Genomic DNA, 20,722 nt, shown 5'->3' with positions numbered 1-20,722 from the left:
GTATACTATCCATCCATACCTGAGGTTCATTTTAGTTTTTTTTGCACAGTATATATAGTAGGAGGACAGTGCAGAATTTTGCTGACCACCAGTATTTAATATATAGCAGTACGGTACAGTAGTCCACTGCTCTACCTACCTCTGTGTCGTCAAGTATACTATCCATCCATACCTGAGGTTCATATTAGTTTTTTTTGCACAGTATATATAGTAGGAGGACAGTGCAGAATTTTGCTGACCACCATTATTTAATATATAGCACACGGTACAGAAGTCCACTGCTCTACCTACCTCTGTGTCGTCAAGTATACTATCCATCCATACCTGTGGTGCATTTAAGTTTTGCACTATATATATAGTAGGAGGACAGTGCAGAATTTTGCTGACCACCAGCAAATAATATATAGCAGTACGGTATAGTAGTCCACTACTCTACCTACCTCTGTGTCGTCAAGTATACTATTCAACCATACCTGTGGTGAATTTTAGTTGTTGTGCGCAGTTTATATAGTAGGAGGATAGTGCAGAATTTTGCTGACCACCAGTATATAATATATAGCAGTACGGTACAGTAGTCCACTGCTAAACCTACCTCTGTGTCGTCAAGTATACTATCCATCCATACCTGTGGTTCATTTTAGATGTTGTGCACAGTATATATAGTAGGAGGACAGTACAGAATTTTGCTGACTACCAGTATATAATATATAGCAGTACGGTACAGTAGTCCACTGCTCTACCTACCTCTGTGTTGTCAAGTATACTATCCATCCATACCTGTGGTGCATTTTAGTTGTTGTGCGCAGTATATATAGTAGGAGGAAAGTGCAGAATTTTGCTGACTACCAGTATATAATATATAGCGGTACGGTACAGTAGTCCACTGCTCTACCTACCTCTGTGTTGTCAAGTATACTATCCATCCATACCTGTGGTGCATTTAAGTTTTGCACAGTATATATAGTAGGAGGATAGTGCTGAATTTTGCTGACCACCAGTATATAATATATAGCAGTACGGTACAGTAGTCCACTGCTCTACCTACCTCTGTGTTGTCAAGTATACTATCCATCCATACCTGTGGTGCATTTTAATTGTTGTGCGCAGTATATATAGTAGGAGGACAGTGCAGAATTTTGCTGACCACCACTATATAATATATAGCAGTACGGTACAGTAGTCCACTGCTCTACCTTCCTCTGTGTCGTCAAGTATACTATCCATCCATACCTGTGGTGCATTTTAGTTGTTGTGCGCAGTTTATATAGTAGGAGGACAGTGCAGAATTTTGCTGACCACCAGTATATAATATATAGCAGTATGGTACAGTAGTCCACTGCTCTACCTACCTCTGTGTCATCAAGTATACTATCCATCCATACCTGTGGTTCATTTTAGTTGTTGTGCGCAGTATATATAGTAGGAGGACAGTGCAGAATTTTGCTGACCACCAGTATATAATATATAGCAGTACGGTATAGTAGTCCATAGAGATGAGCGGGTTCGGTTTCTCTGAATCCGAACCCGCCAGAACTTCATGTTTTTTTTCACGGGTCCGAGCGACTCGGATCTTCCCGCCTTGCTCGGTTAACCCGAGCGCGCCCGAACGTCATCATGACGCTGTCGGATTCTCGCGAGGCTCGGATTCTATCGCGAGACTCGGATTCTATATAAGGAGCCGCGCGTCGCCGCCATTTTCACACGTGCATTGAGATTGATAGGGAGAGGACGTGGCTGGCGTCCTCTCCGTTTAGAATAGATTAGAGAGACACTTGATTTACTAATTTTGGGGAGCATTAGGAGTACTGAGTACAGTGCAGAGTTTTGCTGATAGTGACCAGTGACCACCAGTTTTATTTATAATCCGTTCTCTGCCTGAAAAAAGCGATACACAGCACACAGTGACTCAGTCACATACCATATCTGTGTGCACTGCTCAGGCTCAGGCCAGTGTGCTGCATCATCTATTATCTATATATAAATAATATTATATATATCTGTCTGACTGCTCAGCTCACACAGCTTATAATTGTGGGGGAGACTGGGGAGCACTACTGCAGTGCCAGTTATAGGTTATAGCAGGAGCCAGGAGTACATAATATATTATATAGTGAGTGACCACCAGACACACAGTGCAGTTTATTTAATATATCCGTTCTCTGCCTGAAAAAAGCGATACACACAGTGACTCAGTCAGTCACATACCATATCTGTGTGCACTGCTCAGGCTCAGGCCAGTGTGCTGCATCATCTATATATATTATATATCTGTCTGACTGCTCAGCTCACACAGCTTATAATTGTGGGGGAGACTGGGGAGCACTACTGCAGTGCCAGTTATAGGTTATAGCAGGAGCTAGGAGTACATAATATTATATTAAAATTAAACAGTGCACACTTTTGCTGCAGGAGTGCCACTGCCAGTGTGACTAGTGACCAGTGACCTGACCACCAGTATATATAATATTAGTAGTATACTATCTCTTTATCAACCAGTCTATATTAGCAGCAGACACAGTACAGTGCGGTAGTTCACGGCTGTGGCTACCTCTGTGTCGGCACTCGGCAGCCCGTCCATAATTGTATATACCACCTAACCATGGTTTTTTTTTCTTTCTTTATACATACATACTAGTTACGAGTATACTATCTCTTTATCAACCAGTCTATATATTAGCAGCAGACACAGTACAGTGCGGTAGTTCACGGCTGTGGCTACCTCTGTGTCGGCACTCGGCAGCCCGTCCATAATTGTATATACCACCTAACCGTGGTTTTTTTTTCTTTCTTTATACATACATACTAGTTACGAGTATACTATCTCTTTATCAACCAGTCTATATATTAGCTGCAGACACAGTACAGTGCGGTAGTTCACGGCTGTGGCTACCTCTGTGTCGGCACTCGGCAGCCCGTCCATAATTGTATATACCACCTAACCGTGGTTTTTTTTTCTTTCTTTATACATACATACTAGTTACGAGTATACTATCTCTTTATCAACCAGTCTATATATTAGCAGCAGACACAGTACAGTGCGGTAGTTCACGGCTGTGGCTACCTCTGTGTCGGCACTCGGCAGCCCGTCCATAATTGTATATACCACCTAACCGTGGTTTTTTTTTCTTTCTTTATACATACATACTAGTTACGAGTATACTATCTCTTTATCAACCAGTCTATATATTAGCTGCAGACACAGTACAGTGCGGTAGTTCACGGCTGTGGCTACCTCTGTGTCGGCACTCGGCAGCCCGTCCATAATTGTATATACCACCTAACCGTGGTTTTTTTTTCTTTCTTTATACATACATACTAGTTACGAGTATACTATCTCTTTATCAACCAGTCTATATATTAGCAGCAGACACAGTACAGTGCGGTAGTTCACGGCTGTGGCTACCTCTGTGTCGGCACTCGGCAGCCCGTCCATAATTGTATATACCACCTAACTGTGGGTTTTTTTTCTTTCTTTATACATACATACATACTAGTTACGAGTATACTATCTCTTTATCAACCAGTCTATATATTAGCAGCAGACACAGTACAGTGCGGTAGTTCACGGCTGTGGCTACCTCTGTGTCGGCCACTAGGGTCGCTAATCTTACTCACACAGCTACCTCATTGCGCCTCTTTTTTTCTTTGCGTCATGTGCTGTTTGGGGAGGGTTTTTTGGAAGGGACATCCTGCGTGACACTGCAGTGCCACTCCTAGATGGGCCCGGTGTTTGTGTCGGCCACTAGGGTCGCTAATCTTACTCACACAGCTACCTCATTGCGCCTCTTTTTTTCTTTGCGTCATGTGCTGTTTGGGGAGGGTTTTTTGGAAGGGCCATCCTGCGTGACACTGCAGTGCCACTCCTAGATGGGCCCGGTGTTTGTGTCGGCCACTAGGGTCGCTAATCTTACTCACACAGCTACCTCATTGCGCCTCTTTTTTTCTTTGCGTCATGTGCTGTTTGGGGAGGGTTTTTTGGAAGGGACATCCTGCGTGACACTGCAGTGCCACTCCTAGATGGGCCCGGTGTTTGTGTCGGCCACTAGGGTCGCTTATCTTACTCACACAGCGACCTCGGTGCAAATTTTAGGACTAAAAATAATATTGTGAGGTGTGAGGTATTCAGAATAGACAGAAAATGAGTGTAAATTATGGTTTTTGAGGTTAATAATACTTTGGGATCAAAATGACCCCCAAATTCTATGATTTAAGCTGTTTTTTAGTGTTTTTTGAAAAAAACACCCGAATCCAAAACACACCCGAATCCGACAAAAAAAATTCGGTGAGGTTTTGCCAAAACGCGTTCGAACCCAAAACACGGCCGCGGAACCGAACCCAAAACCAAAACACAATACCCGAAAAATTTCAGGCGCTCATCTCTAGTAGTCCACTGCTCTATCTGCCTCTGTGTTGTCAAGTATACTATCCATCCATACCTGTGGTTCATTTTAGTTGTTGTGCGCAGTATATATAGTAGGAGGACAGTGCATAATTTTGCTGACCACCAGTATATAATATATAGCAGTACGGTACAGTAGTCCACTGCTAAACCTACCTCTGTGTCGTCAAGTATACTATCCATCCATACCTGTGGTGTAATTTAGTTGTTGTGCACAGTATATATAGTAGGAGGACAGTGCAGAATTTTGCTGACCACCAGTATTTAATATATAGCAGTACGGTACAGAAGTCCACTGCTCTACCTACCTCTGTGTCGTCAAGTATACCATCCATCCATACCTGTGGTGCATTTAAGTTTTGCACTGTATATATAGGGTGTGGTTCATCAAATCGACAGTGTCTAGGTCGACAATGTTTAGGTCGACCACAATAGGTCGACAGTCACTAGGTCGACATGGATGGAAGGTCAGAAAAAAAGGGAGAAGAAAGAAGGCTCTTATGTGGGCGCACTCTTAGAAAAAAAGGAAAATTCTTATACCATATAAAGGGAAATACTTAAAACATAACTTTTAATGTTGACATTTATAATATAAGTACTAATATAGCTGATACATATAAAAAAAGGAGTGTGTTAATAACAATTTAAAAAAATGTTCTGGTCTGTTTAATCACAAATGTGAATGGAATGGTTGTAGACATTGGTTCGTCTTACGCCCATTTCCCCTGACCAGTACAGAATATCTGTATTGATGGAACCAAAGAGTTGTCATAAGAATTATTTGATAAGTACGTCCCACTCGGGCTACTTAATTAAGGGATGGATAGTCTCCTGCATTAGACAGGACCTGTCTTCATAACGTAAGCCACAAAGAATTAGACAAATTGGTAGTGAGTCTCAAATGAAGAGACGGAAATAAGAGCTAGTGGTGATACTGCTGTTGGCGTTGCAACTCACATGGGGAGGGATATAATCCCTGCTCTACAACACCGGGTATTCGCAGGAAGTGTCCTATCCCGGTACTAACCCGGCCCAATGCTGTTTGGCTTACGAGATCGGACGAGATCGGGCATTGGCAGCGTGGTATGATAGTAGAGAATTTTCATGCCAGTGCACCAATGAGAGTGCACCTAATAGGAAATAGAAGAAAAAGCAAGAGAGAAGAATGAAAGAAACTGAAAACAGTATACACAAAGAAAGAGATGAATTAGTACAGTACAAATAGGTGGGTCTGCTTTCTACGTTAGACACAGCTCATCAAATCCCACATCTGTGGTATTGTGCTCCGCGAATCGTAGATGAGAGCCCACGAAAAAAATATAGTATGAACAAGGGGCATGAAAATATATGATTAAATTATCAGTGAAATCCTCATGATATTTTGAACATTAGTTTGAAGAGTCACATCAGTAATCATCAAACCCCTAGCATAAATGTAGTAATTCAAAAACACGTGCTGAGGATCACAGTAAATGAGATAATTTTGTGACAATACACTGGCCTCTGCTGGTAAAAACACAGCATACCAATATAAATTAGTTACCAGATATTTGTTTTCAAGAAATCTTCATGATATTTTGAACATAGACTTGAAGAATCACATCAATAATCATCATAAATCTTGGGATAAATGAGATAATTCAAAAACACGTGCTGAGAATCACAGTCAATGAAATCATTTTGTGACAATATACTGGCCTCTGCTGGTAAAAGCTCAGCATACCAATATAAATTGATTACCAAATATTAGTTTTGGAAAATCAGGAAAGAAGAAAAGGGATAGTTGCCAAATATTAGTTTTAGAGAATAAGGGAAGAAGAAAAGGGATAAGGGGAAGATTTTAGCTTATGGGTGGTAGCACTATTCAAATGAACTGTAAGTGTGCTACATAGGTCTGATCACATATGGTAGAAAAGGAGCAAATCAATAAATGTACAATGTAGATTTTAACTTATAGGTGGTAGCACTATACAAATGAACTGTAAGTGTGCTACATAGGTCTGATCACATATGGTAGAAAAAAAGTAAAGCAATAAATGTACATCCAGTGTTGCTGTCTGTGCACAGTGTCCCCAGAACTGCAGTGAGCTTGCGGTCACCAATGCTATGACAGGGATCTGTATGTGTACTATACAGATCTGATACAATAGTCTAGTAAAGCATGTTAATAAATGCACATAAGGTGTTGCTGTCTGTGCACGTTGTACACAGAACAGCAATGGGCTTACGGTCACCAAGATTGGAATATGAAATAGTGAGGCAGGTCAGGGCATCGTCAGGTGCATGTGCAGGAGCTGAAGATTCACTCCGTGTGTGGTCTCCCCCATGGAAAACGCGTTTCGCCCTGGACGGGCTTGTTCACTTCCGGGTTAGAGGGGTGTGTGAGGAGTAAGATTTAGAGGCAGCTAATAAGTAAGTGCTGTCCAATGGCCAGGCGATTCATGGTCGATGGGCCGGGGATAACAGCTGACGCTGAGAAGCTGCGGTCAGCTGTCGGGTGACGAGACATGACGTATGATAAGGGGCGGAGTCTCAGGACGCATTATTACTAACAGTCCATGTGGATACGTTGGGTAGAGGGTGGTGACGGAGCGTGGCGTAGAATGGGAGGCGGAGTCTCGGGATGTAAAACCGCTGGCTGTTCGTGCATACCTTGATAGGAGAAGTGGTCATACGGCACTAAGCAGGTGCGAAGTCACGTGCGCCATCTTTGTAGATGGCAAATATATATTATCACGGTAGACAGACTCCGGGCGCCATCTTAGATTATGGAAAATATATGGTGAAAGAAATGCATAACGGGGGGAAGGTTAAAGTTAACAAATATATGAAATTAGGAGGACAAAATTGAGGGAACGTGATATAGTCAATAGCCATTGAAAAGAAAAGGGTAGAGATTAGGATAAGATTAATATGGGTGAATGAATTGATGGAATGAGTGACTGATAAGTGATTAAGAATTATTGAAAAATAAGTTGATGATTATGGATGTAGGGGAAAAAAATATAATAAATAAATATGAGGAAAAAATAGGAAGAATGTGAGGATGGTGCTACTGAATTAAAAATCAATCTACTGAGATTTTATGTGGTCAAAAAATTACATGGCAGGGTGTGGATAAGGGTGAAAGATAAGGTGGAGAGAAAATAATAAAGTGATCTGAATGGAAATATGATTATTGCTAATTTATTGGGTGGGGGAAAGAAGAAAAGGTTGGGGTGATGGGGGGACCGGGTGGGATGTGAGGGAGGACAGTGTGCGCATAAATTGGAAGGGGAGGAAAAATGATGATGAAAGGGCATGCATGGGGGGTAAAAAAGGCAGGATGTGTGTATGTTGATGAGAGAAAGTGTAACATTATCGAAGGCTTGATCAGGATGTGAGAAATTAGTGGTGGCGGTGTAAATCAGCGCAAGAGTGTGGAAATGGAGAATGTAAGACAGATATAGAGGATGGGCAGTGGTGGTGGGGAGGGGTGGCGGGAAGAAAGGTGAGTTGTAATGTGAAGGTGGGGGGAATGGGGGAGAAAAAAAATGGGGGGAGGAAAGGGGGGGGAAAGGGGAGGAACAGAGGGAAATGAGAGGGAGAGGGAAGGGGAAGGTGAAAGAGGGAAAGGGAAGAAAGAAGGGAAAAGAAAGAGAAAAAGAGAGGAAAGGACAGTGGGGAAAAAAAAAAAGGAAAAGAAAGAGGGAAATGTGAGAGAAGCAGGAAAACCAGGAAACAAATGGGGAATGTAAAACGGTGAAAAGAGAGAAGGCTGGAGCTGGTAGTATCAAAGGACAAATATCACAAAAAAACAGCATAGTTGATATTCTCATTCAGACCATGAGGTCTGAGGCTGTTGAGACGGAAAATCCATTCACTCTCTTTCTTATGGAGTTCCTTAGTGATGTCTCCACCTCGTATGCCCAAATGGACACGATCTAGGCCAAAGGCTTTTAGTTCCTTGATGGATCCCTTGTGGTGGTAGTGAAAATGCCTGGCAACAGAAGTAAGTTGTTTCATACGGGCAAGGTCTTTTGCTGCATTACGTATGTTGCCCAGGTGTTCCAGGACTCTTTCTTTGAGTTTTCGTGTGGTCATGCCAACGTATACAAGGTTACAACCGCAGGTTATACAATAAATGACTGCTTGAGTGTCACAATTGAAGAATTGTTGTAGTTTCACTGTTTGGCCATAGCGGTCCATAACAGTATTGATTTAAAATAACTGAGGGCATGATTTGCATTTGCCACAGGGAAAAGAGCCTGTGACCGTGGGTTTCTTGACTGTAGCTGTTGTAAGGTGGCTCCGAACTAGATGGTCTTTGATGTTTTTGGATCTACGCCAGCTCATCTGTAAGGGTGAATTCAAAAAGGGGGATAAATCAGGATCCAACTGTAATATGGAGAGATGTTTTGTTATCGCATTCTTGAGCATTCTCCACTCAGGGCAGAAGGTTCCTATAAATCTGATAACATTGTCCTGTTCCGGGACCTCTTTTTTCTTCTTAAATATCAGACTTTCTCTCTCTACCACTGATGTAGCTGAGTATGCGCGTTTAAGTGAGCGTCTGCTATAGCCCCTGGTTAGGAGGCGATTAGTGAGTTCTCTGCTCTTGATTTTGAAAGCATGTTCCTCTGAGCAATTGCGCCGCAGCCTAAGATTCTCCCCTTTGGGGATGTTTTCAACCGTAGGGGGGAAGTGTGAGCTTTTCTGGAAAAGGAGACTGTTTGTTGCTGTCTCCTTCCGATATAGCTCGGTTTCGAGAAAGCCTGTGGAGGATTTGTAAATATTCAGGTCCAGGAATGGGACTTTTTCCGCGCTGATGGTGTATGTCAAAGTGATGTTAAGATCATTAGTATTAAGGATTGTTATAAACTCCATCAGAAGATCCATCTCTCCGTCCCAGATAATGAATATATCATCGATATATCTTAGCCATAGTATCACATGAACGGTGTATTTCTCATTGGTGGTTTTAAAGACATAAAAGTGCTCCCATCATCCAAAAAACAGATTCGCGTACGTTGGCGCACAGGCTGCGCCCATTGCTGTACCCCTCACTTGTAAGAAAAATTGGTCCTGAAAGACAAAATAATTCTTGGAGAGGACAAAGTCAAGTAATCTCAGAAGGAAAATTGAGAAGTCTTTCTCACCCCCTTGATCCAGATAATATATCACAGCTGTGAGGCCTTGATGATGGTTAATACTCGTGTAGAGTGCCTCTACATCTAGAGTCACCAGATGTATCTTGTAGATAGGAGGGCAAGGAAAGAACAAAATCCCGAAGATGCAGGTCCAAGAACCTACTCGGTTGTTCCAAAAGTCCGCCGTTGCCAGACATGATAGGTCTCCCTGGTGGGTTAAGGGCATTTTTATGTATCTTAGGCAACAGATAAAATGTCGGTGTCTTCGGGTTCTGGACTGTAAGATATTGCGATTCCTGCTTTGTGATGGTGCATTGGGCTGTAGTTTCCTGTATTCAATTATTATAGGCATTCAAGAATCTGGCGGTAGGATTACTAAGAAGTTTTTTGTAACATGCTGGATTATGTAGCTGTCTGTGAGCTTCAGTGATGTACATTTCTTGAGGCCAAAGGACGATATTACCTCCTTTATCCGACGGTTTTATGATGATATCGCGCCATGTTCCTAATTCCTGGAGGGCTTTTCTCTCCTTGAATTTGAGATTATTGGGAAATTGATTAATTCCGCTTTTAGTTTGTACGTAGATATCATCAAATTCTTTCGATACTCTAATCAAAAAGACCTTGATCTCAGGGCTGTTGTTGTCGGGAGGGAAAAAAGAGGATTTGGGTCTGCACTTTGGTCTCTGAGTGGATACTTCATCCATATTAGAATCCCTATGAAGATGTTCTAGTTCCTGGATAGCATTGAGGTCTTCCGCAGTTCGGTATAGTAGTCCACTGCTCTATCTACCTCTGTGTTGTCAAGTATACTATCCATCCATACCTGTGGTGCATTTTAGTTGTTGTGCACAGTATATATAGTAGGAGGACAGTGCAGAATTTTGCTGACCACCAGTATATAATATATAGCAGTACGGTACAGTAGTCCATTGCTATTGATATATTACTGGCATATAATTCCACACATTAAAAAATGGAGAACAAAAATGTGGAGGGTAACATAGGGAAAGATCAAGATCCACTTCCACCTCGTGCTGAAGCTGCTGCCACTAGCCATGGGTGAGACGTTGAAATGCCATCAACATCGTCTGCCAAGGCCGATGCCCAATGTCATAGTAGAGAGCATGTTCAATCCAAAAAACAGAAGTTCAGCAAAATGACCCAAAAATCAAAATAAAAAGCATCTGATGAGAAGCGTAAACTTGCCAATATGCCATTTACGACACAGAGTGGCAAGGAACGGCTGAGGCCCTGGCCTATGTTCATGGCTAGTGGTTCAGATTCGCATGAGGATGGAAGCACTCATCTTCTCATTAGAAAACTGCAGTGATGCACTCCTTGATGGGCCAGGTGTTTGTGTCGGCCACTTGGGTCGCTTAGCTTAGCCACACAGCTACCTCATTGCACCTCTTTTTTTCTTTGCATCATGTGCTGTTTGGGGACTAGTTTTTGAAGTGCCATCCTGTCTGACACTGCAATGCCACTCCTAGATGGGCCAGGTGTTTGTGTCGGTCACTTGGGTCGCTTAGCTTAGTCATCCAGCGACCTCGGTGCAAATTTTAGGATTAAAAATAATATTGTGAGGTGTGAGGTGTTCAGAATAGACTGGAAATGAGTGGAAATTATGGTTATTGAGGTTAATAATACTATGGGATCAAAATGACCCCCAAATTCTATGATTTAAGCTGTTTTTGAGGTTTTTTTGTAAAAAAAACACCCGAATCCAAAACACACCCGAATCCGACAAAAAATTTTCAGGGAGGTTTTGCCAAAATGCGTCCAAATCCAAAACACAGCTGCGGAACCGAATCCAAAACCAAAACACAAAACCCGAAAAATGTCCGGTGCACATCACTAGAATTGACACATAAGAGGGAACTTTTTACTGTATGTGTAGAATGAGATCTCTCCAAATGTTGATTGGCATAAGAGTGCAAATATAGAAAAAGTACAGTATGTGTGTCTACAGTATATTTGCATTTTATAACTGTATCAAGAAATATGTTAAGTGTATACGAAAGTCAGTACATTCTGTGTTGTTAAATCATCTGTTTGCAGTATATTAAATACATACTGTGTTTTTTATAGCATTCTTTAAAATCCAAATTTACCAATATACAAAAATAAAAGTAAAAAGATAAAACTTCAAAATCTAATTTCTGAGTATCGGGCAGATAGTAAGGTATACCTATTAGCAAAGCATACCGTATGACATCTTGCAAACACTTGCTCTGGGTTTGCTCAGAAAATAAATACACACCAAGTATGAATGATGCTACAGTATGTCTTACCCATTTTGATTGCATCTACACTAACAACTAAGGCAGAACTGAGATGTGCCAGGTTGTTTTCATATAGGTAAATTTCAGTGAGGACATGGATATGCAGTCTTAGATGTACAGTACTACAGGTTGAGTATCCCATAGCCAAATATTCCGAAATACGGAATATTCCGAAATACGAACTTTTTTGAGTGAGATAGTGAAACCTTTGTTTTTTGATGGTTCAATGTACACAAACTTTGTTTAATACACAAAGTTATTAAAAATATTGTATTAAATGACCTTCAGGCTGTGTGTATAAGGTGTATATGAAACATAAATTAATTGTGTGAATGTAGATACACTTTGTTCAATGCACAAAGTTACAAAAAAAAATTGGCTAAAATTACCTTCCGGCTGTGTGTGTGAGGTGTATATGTAACATAAATGCATTCTGTGCTAAGACTTGGGTCCCATCACCATGATATCTCATTATGGTATGCAATTATTCCAAAATACGGAAAAATCCGATATCCAAAATACCTCTGGTCCCAAGCATTTTGGATAAGGGATACTCAACCTGTATAAATGAAAATATGCCTGTTTGTATTCATATATTTTGTATCTCGAATGGGGCAGGAGCATGTTGCATGTTGATGATTTAGCATTTTTTGGCATTAGACTGTAATTGCCACACTTTTGACCATTCCTCTAGTCTACCTAGATCCTCAATCATTTGTTTCACACCAGGAGTGGTAAAACAAATGATTGAGGATCTAGGTAGACTAAAGGAATTGCCAATAGTGTGGTAATTACAATTTAATGCCAAAAGATGCAAAAACATGCATTTGGGTCTCAAAAATCCAAAGGCTAAATATAGTATTAATGGCACAATACTTGAAACTACTGAAGAAGAAAGGGATATAGGAGTCACTATTTCAGATGACTTAAAGACAGGTAAGCAATGTAACAAAGCAGTGAGGAAGGCAAGTCAGATGCTTGGCTGCATTGGGAGAGGAATCAGCAGCAGAAAGAAAGAAAGAAGTAATAATGCCAATGTATCAGTCATTGGTATGGCCTCATCTATAATACTGTGTTTAATTCTGTAGGCCATATCTTCTAAAGGATATTAATACATTAGAGACTGTGCAAAGAAGGGCAACTAAAATAGTGCATGGCCTACATCACAAAACATACCCAGAAAGACTAAAAAATGTCAATATGTATAGTTTGGAGCAGAGAAGGGAAAGTGGGGACATGATAGAAACATTCAAATATATCAAGGGTTTTAACAAAGTCTGGGAGGGAAACATTCTTCAATTGAATAGAAGCAATAGGATACAAGGACATGTACTGAGACTGGAGAGAGGTAGGTTCAGGGTAAATGTAAGGAAAATTACTTCACAGAAAGAGTAGTGGACAAATTGAATAGCCACCCATTAGAAGTGGTAGAGGCTAAGACATTAGAGCAATGTAAACATTCATGGGATAGACATGAGGATATCCTTACAAAGAAATAAGGATCAAATAAGGTAAAAAGGGGGCAGACTAGATGGGCCAAGTGGTTCTTATCTGCCATCAAATTATATGTTTCTATGTTTCTATTAACAAGAAATTTAGGATGTTATAATTTACGCAAAAATGTGTTATCAACTACTGCCTACTAAAGTGGGCATACACTATACATTTATCTTGCAGATCATCTGCCAGATCTGGCTGATTAGAATGAAAACCTGGTAATAGATTAGAGCAAATGACAATTGACCATTTGCTCTCAAACACTGAAAAACTGACAAAAATCGTCATTCATACAGATTGGTTAAATCTGTAATTTAACCAATTTATCTGAACAACAGGTTTTGTCTATTTTCCAGTGCTTGGGAGGAAATGGGCTATTGTAATTTGCTCTAATTTATTAATAGGTTTTCATTTCAACCAGTTAGATCTTGCAGATTATCTGCCCGATAATTGTATAGTGTGTGGGCATGTTAGGGCTGTCTTGTACGTGGGTCACCTGTCCTGAAGGTTTTGACTGGGAAATTTCATGCCCATACTTTTTTCTAGGAACATGCCAGACATGAATGCTACAGATATGTAGCTTTTCCTTGCACACTTATTTTGGCATACAGTTTGTGCACCCTCTATAATTAACTTCCAAGTCTGTTGCAGAATCTCAGAAAAAAAAAATAAAAAAAATATATATAACAAAAACAAAATACCCTTATCTCGCTCTGTGAATGGGCTGCACCTCTTGAAAAATTTCCCTGCTAGTGGAGGATTAGATTGAGACTATTAATACAGTTTTCTGAGGGCGCACACTAGAAAATATATTATTATATCTTAACCTGCAAACCAGTAGTTCTAATATAGCACATTTGTTAAAATCTTTTTTCAATAATTAAGAATGTACAATTGTATAACATATTCAAAGACAACGTCCTTTTGTACAATGCACAAGTAAAAAACAATACTCAATTATAAAACTTTCATAAAATACAACGCGTTTCGCCCGTTTAGGACTTCATCAGGGGTACATGTTGTAGATATAGCCATAATAGGATCCCATATGCTCCGGAGATAAATAATCGTATCGATCAGTATTAAGATCAAAATTATCACTGTGCCGACCTCCCAGATTGGTAAATAAGGCCTTTTTTGTGGATTAGATATCAGTAGGCAAAAACTGTTCTAGGAAAGGTACAGTTTTACTGTTTTTTTTATATGTGATATCCAAGGAGAGAATCTCAGTCTGTGTGAATGCTTCCTCTCCTGAATGTCAAGTGTCATTTGACATTCAGGAGAGGAAGCATTCACACAGACTGGGATTCTCTCTTTGGATATCACATTGGTATCACTGAATATTTGATAGAGCACTATCCATATTCCAATTGGTTAATGCCCACTGGATATGTTTGGCACTAAATTGACCCCCTAAGCTATACATTGGGTCATAAAAGTATTCTGTAAAGGACGGTCCACGTCTGGACAGGTTTGACCACCCAGATTTATGTTGAATTAAATTTTCCCATATAAAAAACCCAGTAAAACTGTACCTTTTATAGAACAGTTACTGCCTACTGTTATCTAATCCTCAAAAAAGGGACCTTATTTACCAATCTGGGTGGTCAGCACAGTGATAATTTTGATCTTAATACTGATCGATACGACTATTTATTTCCAGAGCATATGGGTTTCTATTTTGGCTATATCTACAACATGTACCCCTGATGAAGTCCTTAACAGATGAAACACATTGGGTTTTATGAAAGTTTTATAATTGAGTATTGCTATTTACTTGTGCATTGTACAAAAGGACATTGTCTTTGTATATGTTATACAATTTTACATTCTTTATTATTGAAAAAATATTTTAATAAATGTGTTATATTAGAACTACTGGTTTGCTGGTTAAGATAAAATCATACATTTTCTAGTGTGCACCCTCAGAAAACTGTATGTGTGTGTAGATATATATATATATATATATATATAGATTCCCAATAGAAGACAGCGGCACTCGGGGATTTATCAAGTCAAAAAAGTATATTTAAAGTGCACAAAAAAGCTGACGTTTCCAGGCTCACCTGCCCCTTTGTCAAGGTGTGTAACAATGCATTCATTGTTACACACCTTGACAAAGGGGAAGGTGAGCCCCGAAACGTCGGCTTTTTTGTGCACTTTAAATATACTTTATTGACTTGATAAATCCCCGAGTGCCGCTGTCTTCTATTGGGAATCTACAGAATCTATACCAGAGGGCACCGGGGTAAGCTAAAGCAGCTGGGATGAGTGCCGGCCCATACACAGTCTATATATATGCCCCTGATGAAGACTATTGAGCGTTGAAACGGCTGTCGGGCGAACTGTAGCAGTGGGGTACATCCAGATGGCTTATCAGGAATAAAACCCTTTTTTCTTTCACCTACTAAACGTGAGTGCTGGTCTAATTCTTTTTTCAACTGTGGAAAAAGTGAGTGTTTGTATCAATTACCAGGACCTTGCACCAGCAAATTTTTGTTATAGGACATAGAGTGCTGTCATGTTGTTATATTTTATATATATATATATATATATATATATATACCTTCAGTGCACACCGGCACTCAGCTGAGTCTCAAAATGTTCCCGGGTGCCCTCCAAAAAGAACCCAATGCAGGTCTAAACAGTCACGATTTATAAGAAAACCGTCATCAGGATCATATAGATATGATCCTGATGACGGTTTTCTTATAAATCGAAACGTTGATCTAAAGATCTATGGAGTAGTTTGCTTGTCTCCTCCGTTGTTGCTATTACTGTAGTCCTGTGAGTGCCGCCTACTGCCACATTAAGACTATATATATATATATATATATATATATGTATATATATATACACACACTATATATATATAGACAGATATATAGGTAGATATTAAAGATATGTGTAAACTTTACATTTGTAAGGCCTAGTTGTGCATTACTTACATCTTGTCAAATTGCATTAATATTACCACAAAAATGAACATATCATCACTATTAACAGCTCATATTGTGAACACTAAATATTTTTTCTTTTATTTTCCAGCATTAGTGGTCCTTTTTGCAGCGTTAAAGAGACACAGAAAAAAAGAGCCATTAATAGTATCAAAGGATAATGTACGAGATAATGTTGTCACCTATAATGACGAAGGAGGAGGTGAAGAAGATACACAAGCATTTGATATTGGTGCACTAAGACATCCTGAAGCCAGAGAGGAAACTAAATACAGAAGAGACATCATCCCCGACAGTATATTTCATATACAAAGGACAATTCCTCTATGGGAAAATGTTGATGTGCAAGAATTTATTCAAATGAGAATAAAAGAAAATGATGCAGATACAACTGCTCCTCCTTATGACTCACTGGCAACTTATGCTTATGAAGGTAATGATTCAATTGCCGAGTCACTAAGCTCCTTAGAATCACTTGCAGTTGATGAGACTCATGATTATCATTATCTTAATGACTGGGGGCCTCATTTTAAAAAACTGGCAGATATGTATGGATATGAAAGTGACTAATGCACTTTTTGTAATTTTATATACATTTAACATTTATTCCTGAGGAGGGCAATGAGATAATTTCAAATACCACAAGGTCTATGTGAGTGCTAGAATTTCTGCTCATATACATATGTGTCTTTTTACACCAAGCGTCAATATGCAAGGAGTGAGACATATGCCATGACTTGTCTTTACATGCAGGGAAACATCACCCAGTCTGCACAACTGATGCTAGGTTGCAATTATAAGTGCACAGGAATTAATTTTTAACATGTACAAAGTCGCAGATGAAACACAAGAAAACTTGGTGTGGAAGAAAGTCACTGCATAATAGCACTTTGTCTACAGATGCAGACTCATTTGCGCACAGATGTACAAATGTCACACATTAAGTTCATTAGTGTAATCTATCAAAGTAGTTTTGTCACATAAAGTTGTTTTATTACTGTGAATAAGATGAACATTTTGAGTGAACAAGGAGCTTAGTGCTGCCGAGTCACATGGGACATGGCATGCAGAGAGGCGCTGATTGGTACAACTGCAGCAATGGTGTATGAGGATAAATCTGTGTGTGTGTACAGTATATGTATATATTTATACAGTTAGGTCTCCATGAGAGTGCATCAAATGCAGCAATCATTATTTTTTATTGCACAATGATTCTTTAAAATACAAAATGCAGAAAGATATACAGATATTACATCATGCAGCAGTAAGATACATACAGTACTTTATGAGTAATTGATCAACGTTTCAGGACCCTTCCCTCAGGTTTATCTAAGTACTGCATGTGTTTGTCATAGAGGAAATAATAGCAACATTCAGACACATTAGATAAAAAAAATTAAATCTAAAATGATCTCTCTGCTCCTAGATGAAAAATTCTGAGTTGTCCAGATTAATGAAGGCACAGGTGTGTTCGAAATATATTGAGCATTATGTTTGACTTTTAGCAGTAAATATATATATATATATATATATATATATATATATAGCTAGAACGGAAGGTGCAACACTCCAATGATTTGAACTCACACTATTCACAGATTATAAAAGTGTGAGTTCAAATCATTGGAGTGCCGCACCTTCCGTTCTAGCTGACTATCTCCTTGTGAGGGCACCCAGTGTGGTAATTATACAAGTGGCTGTGCCGGACCCTTGACGATTTTCTCTCTCTCTCTCTCTCTATATATATATATATATATATCGCTCCCAGCTCCGGCACTCCCCAGGTGAATCAGGTATACTTTGCCGGGTGCCCTCCAACACCTAGTCCAGCAGGCTAAGTGTATTCACGTATATCACTCCAATGGCGGCACTCCGGACTGGTACAGATTACTCAGAGCCAATAATGTATAGCTATACATTATTGGCTCTGAGTAATCTGTACCAGTCCGGAGTGCCGCCATTGGAGTGATATATATATATATATATATATACTGTATATACACACACACATGCAGAACCAAGACCAGCACACCACATTAATAAATACTGTTGCTTGGTGCCCTCCTAGAGGAAAAGGGAATCTAAACATGAAAATGTGGTGAGGCGGCACTCACATGGACGTCGTTGAATAATACTCATGACATTGGGTCTACTGTACCTCATATAGATCTGACGTTTCGGTCCACTTTACTACAGCTCTTTCTCAAAGACTAGAATGTTCTGGAATAAAGTGCAACAAAATCTATAAGAGGTATACCCAGTGTTAACTCTTTTGTTCTAAAAAGTCAGTGTGACTGCTACCGCCTAAACATATATATACTGTAAATAGTCGAGTCACATTATTATAACCAACAGCTAATTGACAGAGTGACCTCCCTGTGCAGCACCAACAGCAGCTAGGTGGGCTGAACTGTGGTTTTAGACACGTCTGGTAGCCCCCATGTTCATTTTGACAGTGAGCTGCTCTACTGTGGCGTATCTGTCGGCCCTCAAGCACCTTCATAGCCGACGTTCACCATTCACATCACTGGCACGTGTCGATTTTTCCCAATGTAGCCATTTGTCCACTCATGATACACCTTTACACAGCAGCACGCAAACACTTCACAAACTGTGCTGTAACAGAAATACTGCCACCTTTGGCCCAAAACCAAAAATCATGCTTTTTTTGTAACTCCGATAAATTAACCCCTTCACCCATGAAAGCAACAAGTGCTATGTGTTCAGACTGCCTATCACACACCTTATATATCCACCCACGTGAAGGTACGTGTGTGTGTGTATACTGTGTGTAAATATATATATATATATATATATATATATAGAGAGAGAGAGAGAGAGAGGGGGAGAGAGAGAGAGAGAGAAATACAGTATAATAGTATTTTTTATAACAATGGTAAACAATTTGGGAAGCTGTAGGCAACTTACATCCCACACTGTTGCTTATTGTAAATGTATTTAAATATTTTTCTTTACCCTAGTTAAATGAGAAAGTAAAGTGACAGTGGTGTGCTTTTGCAAAAAGTGTACTATATAAGTAAGAAGAATATGCTAAAATACTGTTGTGTGCCTTTACCAACTTATATTCTTTTTTATCACCATTTCTCTAACTATGTAAAATATATACTAGACAGGCATTATCTTAAAAAAAAAAATAAACCAAAAAAGAAATGTGTATTATTATTATTTAAACACTGCTATTCACAATGTTATCATTTGGTCATATGATTGAGACTTTCTTTGTTCATTCTATTTTTATAATTGTAAAATTATATTTTTGTACTTTTTTTAAATAAAAATGCTTTGTAATACAAATGTTGGTTAAAGGAATATATTAATTGAGCATTCAATCCAATTCGGTTATGTTTTATATTTTGTAAACCTTTTTTCTTTAAGAAGTATGTTAGAAAAACAGAGGCAGTATTATTACAATGCAAGCACCTTTGATCCGCTGCAGCGTTTGTGGCCAGAAAATCTATGGATTCGTGACTTTGTTGAAGAGACAGAAGACTCTGCATTGGAATATGCAATCCATGGCCAAATGATACCTAAAATATTGGGGTGATATGCACCTTTTTGTAGAACAGTCCCTGATAATACCCCTGCTTCACCGCTCAAATTTCTGCAGCATGTCAATCAAGCTATGATTTAGGACACAGCGAGTGACAATGCAGGGCCCATTCTGTACATGCATAGTATGCATGTACGCAGTCCACCACCACTGAAGTTGTAGGAAAACCTCTGCGTTTGTGTATTACCCTTTATCAGGTGCAATATGCACTTTTTTTCACTCAGGAATTTTGCTTAGCACATGGTATCAGAATTAATTATTTTGGTTTGCCTGACATACTGTATAAAATTAGGGAAAAATAGCTGTAATAATGATTGAAATTAAAGTTACAATTCTGTTCATTGTTTAAGTTTAATTACTAAAGCTATTTACAAATCATCTATGATAAAAGGAAACCCTGGAGGATATGTTACATATTATGTAAACTAGAAATGGAATATCTTAGATCCTGCCAAGCAGTGATGTCTTATCGACTTAGGCATTTTATAAATTTACATAACCAATGTGCAATTGTAGTGCTTTCCCCATCCCCATAAGTATCATGAGGAGAATTGTGGAGAAACAAATTCTCCTCCAACATTCTACCCATGTGTGCAAAAATCACCTTCAGAAATAGTTTTCTTCTCTCTGTGGTGTCTGATTAACGAAGATTCTGGACCTCTTAGAAGCTCCCATCTTTCTTGTTTCATGTGAGAAAGATCTCAGTGGGGGAGCACCAGTAAATTCCAAATATAATGTTTTCATGGACTATACATTCTGTAGTACAGTACAGCACTCTGACACCACATAAACTAGATCTTGCTGTAGGTAAAGCGCTGCTTTCAGAGTGGAATAGTAAACTAGCCTGGCTAAATCCTAACTGTGATGAATCCTTCCTCAAAATT

The 20,722-nt window shown here is 39.4% G+C and overlaps 1 protein-coding gene and 1 pseudogene across 2 annotated transcripts in view; one reads left to right on the top strand and one right to left on the bottom strand.

The window, feature by feature from the left end:
* The window catches only part of LOC134927888 (cadherin-9-like), a 372,116-nt gene extending 354,328 nt beyond the window's left edge, over window positions 1–17,788 (top strand). For both annotated transcript variants that reach the window (XM_063922970.1, XM_063922969.1), the window contains exon 15: window positions 16,359–17,788. In XM_063922970.1, the coding sequence (XP_063779040.1) occupies window positions 16,359–16,837 (479 nt within the window). In that variant the 3' untranslated portion in view covers window positions 16,838–17,788. The remainder of the gene's footprint in view (window positions 1–16,358) is intronic.
* Window positions 5,378–5,496, bottom strand: LOC134931535 (5S ribosomal RNA; annotated as a pseudogene).
* Window positions 17,789–20,722: the final 2,934 nt, after the last annotated feature.

The sequence above is a fragment of the Pseudophryne corroboree genome, chromosome 5 (assembly GCF_028390025.1).
Source record: "Pseudophryne corroboree isolate aPseCor3 chromosome 5, aPseCor3.hap2, whole genome shotgun sequence".
Classification (NCBI taxonomy): domain Eukaryota; kingdom Metazoa; phylum Chordata; class Amphibia; order Anura; family Myobatrachidae; genus Pseudophryne; species Pseudophryne corroboree.
This window is presented reverse-complemented; position numbering and strand designations above follow the sequence as displayed.